The 6,000-nt window shown below is 39.9% G+C and overlaps 1 protein-coding gene across 2 annotated transcripts in view; it reads right to left on the bottom strand.

The window, feature by feature from the left end:
• Positions 1-3,018: 3,018 nt before the first annotated feature.
• UROC1 (urocanate hydratase 1) overlaps positions 3,019-6,000 on the bottom strand; it is an 83,488-nt gene continuing 80,506 nt past the window's right edge. For both annotated transcript variants that reach the window (XM_060239664.1, XM_060239665.1), the window contains 2 exons: positions 5,509-5,608; positions 3,019-3,264 (listed from right to left, as the gene is read on the bottom strand). In XM_060239664.1, coding sequence (XP_060095647.1) covers positions 3,118-3,264; positions 5,509-5,608 — 247 coding nt within the window. In that variant the 3' untranslated portion in view covers positions 3,019-3,117. The remainder of the gene's footprint in view (positions 3,265-5,508; positions 5,609-6,000) is intronic.

Below are 6,000 nucleotides of genomic sequence, written 5' to 3'. Positions count from 1 at the left end.
CAAGCATAATTGAACTCCAAAGGGAGTTCTGGCCATCACATTTAAAGGGACGGCACACCTTTTCAATTCCTTCCTTCCATAGGAAATAATGGATAGGGGCACCTTCTTTTGGGGCTCACAGAATTGGACCCCCTGGTCCAATCTTTTTGAAACTTGGGGGGTATTTTGTGGAGAGGAACTAGATGTTATACCGAAAAGTTGGTGCCTCTACCCCCCAAAACAGCCCCCCCCCAGAGCCCCAGATACCCGCGGATCAATTCTCCATGATTTTCTATGGGAATAAATCTCCATAGGGAATAATAGAGTTCCCAGAAGACATTTCCCTCCCCTCCCCCCGTTTTTGACGACCCTGAAGCAGGAGGAGGGCCTCAAAACCAGGGGATCCCCTGCCCCCACCTGGGGATTGGCAACCCTAATTGTATTTGACTTACTCTATGTAATCCATTTTAAGTGTCTGAGAAAGGTGTGTAAATAAATAAATGTTGGCAGTGACTGCATAAAAACTGGGTGTGTGTAAGCTCTAATAGGAGTGGGAACTGTTAAGCTTGATTTAAAAATACAGACATATAAATACAATCGGGGGGGGGGGGTAGGAGACACTTGGCAGCAAGTCAGGAATGTTCTGAACTGAGAATTTAGCTTTTGTATTTCAGAAGATCCCACTGTGAGCTATTTTCACTGATAATATCACAAAGTTCAGACCACAGACCACCACTGCAACCCTGTAAGATTGAAGAATACTTTACTTGCCTGTAGATGAGGTACATTCTAGTCATAATATTATAGAGTTGGAAGGGACCTCCAGGGCCACCTAGTCCATTCCCCTGCATAATGCATTCCAATGGCAGCAACAAATCACCACTGCCATGGTAGATCAGTACCATACCGAGACCTCATTTTGGGCAGGAGCTCACAAGAGCAGAGCTCCAGAACTTCTACATTTTATTGTGCTCTTTCTTACTCTGCCCCCCTCCAAATAGTTGCTTCTGGGCTCCAATGTGCAACCCCCCTGTGAGAATTTGCTGAACTCTAAGATTTGACAAACTTTCTAATATTTCCCTCCACAAAAAATGAGAAAATAACCAAAACATATAAAGCAGACAGATGGAAATCATTATGCTACTGTGGCCACATAGGAGAAAGTAATTTTAAAAGTATGATGGGAGTAAGGTTTTATTATGACCATTATAATTCAAGAAGCATTTTAAAATAGATGCTGATATAATTTAGTACACTTTCTGGTGATGTCAGGGGTTTGTGGCATATGCAAATAAGTTATGCAAATAATTGTGCTAATGAGCTCTGGCACCTCTTTTTCTACAAAATTACCCCTGACCATACCAAAAGACACCATTGCAGGTTTTTGTGGGATAATGTGAGGCCTGCAGGAGTGACAACATACTCCCCCTCCATGTGTAAACAGGGTTGACAAGCTGTTGAGAATATGAATTATTTTGCTAAATGTTACAATGTCATCATGAGGTGAAATTTTCACTTATTTATCAGATCTATATTCTGAGTCATTTTTAAAAGAAAAGGTCAAGATGGCCAATAACAAAACAATACAAATTAATAAAAGCAGGCCCACAGAAGGGACCTCACAGCATCTAGTTTATGTAGTGTGCCCAGAGGCAGATGGAGGGACGGGTAGCCACTGGGATAGGCAGACTGATGGAAAGAGTCTCTTTCTGCCTCTTTTGCCATTAAGTGCCAGAATTCTGTTTCCTCACTTTTTACATAGCAGAATGGCTTTGCCATAGTTTCTTCATGTGTAGATTGGAAGGTTGCCCTCATCCTGATTAGTTGACAGGAATGTGGAAAAGGGATCTGACAGAAAATAGTGTTTTGTAGAGCAGGTAAAGGTTGGATTATGGGAAGATTCTGGCCCATCCAGAGAAAGTACAAACAAGGTAAGAAAACAAGTTATCTGAGGAGGCAGTTGTGATTTGTCTCAATTTTGGTTGTAGAAAATGCTGTCAAGTTGCAGTCAATTTATGACAATCCTATAGGGTTTTCAAAGTAAGAGACAAACAGAGGTGGTTTACCATTACTTGCTTCTGCATAGCAAACCTGGACTTCCTTGGTGGTCTCCCATCCAAGCACCAGCCAGAGCCCACCCTACTTAGCTTAGCTTCCAAAATCTGGCAAGATTTACTAAACCTGGGCCATCCAGGTCAAACCATTCTAATTTTACATATACATTAAATAAGGAACAGAGATGTGTATCCAACAACCTGAGGGCTTTGCAGTGTGAAATTTTTCCCACTTCCCATTCTCCTGTAGCCCAGTGAACCCACCAAAAATTTGTTCTCAGGGGTCAGCAGGCCCTTAGGAACAGCATAGGTCTGGTGGTCTATAGCAAGAGATGGGAAATCAGAAATCACTAATCCCTCTTTCCACAAATGGAAATGCCATTCTGTTCTAGGAGGGATGCAGTTGGAAATGTGACAAAATCCAAAAGCAGCACTTTCATAAATAGATTTCCAATGGAAACTAGTGAATGTCAGACCCATCACATGAGCAGTGTACAGCAGGATGAGACAAAATGGAAGAAAGGTGAAGGAGATCATCACTTAGCACTGAAGTTGTCTTCTTGGCCAGAACTCTGGTGACACATGGGCAATCACTGATCTTTCTCCGGTCACTAGTTCAAGATCCATTTTGATCTTGGGTCCAAACACTGAGACCTAAATATACTTATGTTAATAATGTTGACCATAAATGTATTAAGAAATTACTTGCTGGAAACAGCATTATGCAGTGGTAGAATGCAATTGAAATATATGTGGTTCTGTCTAGCTGTTAAATAATATATCCTTTTCCAATATCAGATGCTCAGATTTCTGGATTGTTAGACAAGAGTGCAAGCATGTTCATCATTTTTGCTCTGCCACTCATGCTCAATAAAATCTTATATCATGAACCTTTCATTATCATGTGCTTGGAAAGATTTACATTGATTTTGAATACATGTAGATGATTTCCCTAATGAGAAAAAAAGGAAATATATTCCCTGAAGACAGTTTGAAATATGTATTTATTATACCACCTTCAACTAATACTTTTTGGCAGAAAGAGGTGAACATTAAACCATGGTGCAATGCAAAACAAAGGAATTTAGTGTAAGGTTAATAAGGCTTGTTTAAGGATGTTATCATCAACCACCTTATGTGGAAGAGTCACCTTCAGTTTTTTATCTTTGTCCATAGCTTGGCAGATAGTTTCATATGCATTGTCATTGCCTGACCAACACCGTCTAGCAACCTGTCCATGTCAGCAAAAGAGAGAGAGAGATAAATTAGCAACTGTATTTCTTTGCATTTTTTTCTGCCTCTCCAAGCTACACAACAGTTATTTTAGAAAAACACATCTAACTAAATGGGTTGTTCCTCTTTTTTTCTTAGAACATAAAAAAATAAAATTTGTATTGGCTTCTAAAATATTTGCTCAGTACTTGCAGAAATAGATTTCTGACAAAAGGCAATGAAAGTCAGACCTACATACTGTATAGGATTGGGATGAGGCAAAGCTGAGATGCAGAAGGAAAACATGTAAGCTAGGCTACCTTGTCTAGTAACCTGTCCATGTGGAACAAGACCAAGAAATTGGATTTAAAGTGAGCAGGACTTTTTTTGTAGAAAAAGCCCAGCAGGAACTTATTTGCATATTAGGCCACATTCTCTGATGTCACCATTGTTTCACACAGTGCTTTTTTGTAGAAAAAGCCCAGCGGGAACTCATTTGCATATTAGGCCCCAACCCCAGATGCCAAGCCAGCTGGAATTGTGTTCCTGTGTGTTCCTGCTAAAAAAAAAAGCCCTGAAAGTGAGCAAGTACATTTCTTTTTTCTCCTCTTCTATGAATCAATGCATGTAATTTAGGAACATGCAGCTAACCTAATGGTTCTAATTCCAAAATTTTATATCTTGATTTTTAAAAATCATTTGTCCCTGTTCAATGAGTCTTACTAAGGGCCTTACTCCATGGGTAAAGCCTATAATCGCAAACCACCCCATAAAAAGTCTGCCGTGAAAACGTTGTAAAAGCAACGTCACCCCAGAGTCGGAAATGACTGGTGCTTGCACAGGGACTACCTTTACCTTTATTACACTTATGGTGAAGGAAGTATATGCAGAACAATCCCTTTGACTACAACAATCAAGGCAGAAGAATCCTCATGGGAAACTGAAGAGGCAGAGTAACACCCCTACCCACCCACCCAGAGAGAGAGAGAGAGAGAGAGATACAGAAAGACAGACTTTGGAGATCTCAGATAAATGTCTTCTCACTGCACAATATTTTGAATCTTTGGAAATACCATTTTTGTTGGCATTACCAACATAGAAAGGGGGGACATGTGAAAACATCCATCATTTGTAAGTGAAACGAGCAAACCCAGAAAGAAATAACAGGTTACATGAACTATAGTTCCACAAATGACTTGTGTGATTTCAAAATTAAGGGGTGCTTTGGAACAAAATCACCTCTTCTGTATTATGTTATAGAACTGTTGGTATAGCAGACATAAAATTATGACACATATTCTGACAGCTATCCAGCTGGATTCAATGTTCAGAATTTGGGTTGACAGGGAATTCCATGGATGAGAAATCCCATTTCTGTAGTCAAAGGGATTGTTCTGCATCTACCTCCTTCACCATAACTGTAAAAACCAGGAGTTCTGGAGGTGGGGGGCTGAATAATATGGGCATAGTTTTTACCAAGTGTGAGTGGAGATATGCAAATGGAAGCAAAGTTTTCTGCCCACCCCACATATACACTGAAGAGTGCCTCACCCCACACTCCCGCCCAGAAAAAAAACCCTGGGAGACAGTGGAACTTCAAGTGCAGCATGGGATAAAGTGGGAGACTGCAGGAGGAGCAAAATCAGTTTTAACTCCCACCCCCTGTTTTCCAATGGCAAAAGTACCTTCCACAAGCAGAAAATATAGTTAGGATCAGAACTTTTTGTTGTTGTTGTTCTTGAGCAGAAACACACAGGAACGCAGTTCCGACTGGCTTGGTGTCAGGGGGTGTGGTCTAATATGCAAATAAGCTCATACTGAGCTTTTTCTACAAAAAGCCTGGTGTGAAACAATGATGACTTCAGGGGTGTGGCCTAATATGCAAATAAGTTCCTGCTGGGCCTTTTCTGCATAAAAAGTTCTGGTTAGGATATAAAATATGAACTTTACAATGCTTACAATTAGATCTTCCCCATCATTTTAATAGATGTTGCCATTTTAAGTGATGTTTCCTATTAGGTACTCTTTTCCTTACAAACCTTTTCATTGTAGAATCCAGCTTCCATCCATATCTATCTATCTATCTATCTATCTATCTATCTATCTATCTATCTATCTATCTATCTATCTATCTATCTATCTATCTGTCTGTCTGTCTGTCTGTCTGTCTGTCTGTCTGTCTGTCTGTCTGTCTGTCTGTCTGTCTGTCTGTCTGTCATGAAAACAACATTTCAAGAGAAGCACATGAAGTCAATTTCCTTACTCCATTGGAAACATCCCAGCTCAGCATCATTTTAGCACGTTCTTCTGCCTGTGTTGACCCCTCTAGAACAAGGCCAAATCCTCCATTTATCACTTCTCCCCTTTAAAATAAAACAAAAAAAAAATGCATTCCTATTTTTTTCTTCAAATGAAGCAGATGCCATCACAGTCCTATCATATGCAAACATGAAAAAAAGATATAAATTTTAAAATTGTCATGATTAGATATGACTAAGCTATAGCCACTTTATTTAAAAGACAGGCAATTAGCAATTTACACTAGGTGGGTACAGGTGGAACTTTACTAATCACAATGACCTGACCAAAATCCCATTCGGAAATACAATAAGAGTTATTAATCTGACCCAAACTATTTCCAATGTTTGGGAGCAGTTAAAAGCCTTATGATCTGACAGTTACAGTGCAATCCTGAGACACACCATTGCTCAGGAAAGGGAAAGGCTTTTGTTTATACCCTCTAGAAAGTGGGTTA

The sequence above is a fragment of the Heteronotia binoei genome, chromosome 5 (assembly GCF_032191835.1).
Source record: "Heteronotia binoei isolate CCM8104 ecotype False Entrance Well chromosome 5, APGP_CSIRO_Hbin_v1, whole genome shotgun sequence".
NCBI classification, from domain to species: domain Eukaryota; kingdom Metazoa; phylum Chordata; class Lepidosauria; order Squamata; family Gekkonidae; genus Heteronotia; species Heteronotia binoei.
Note: the sequence above shows the minus strand (reverse complement) of the source record. Positions and strands in the feature narration are given on the sequence as shown.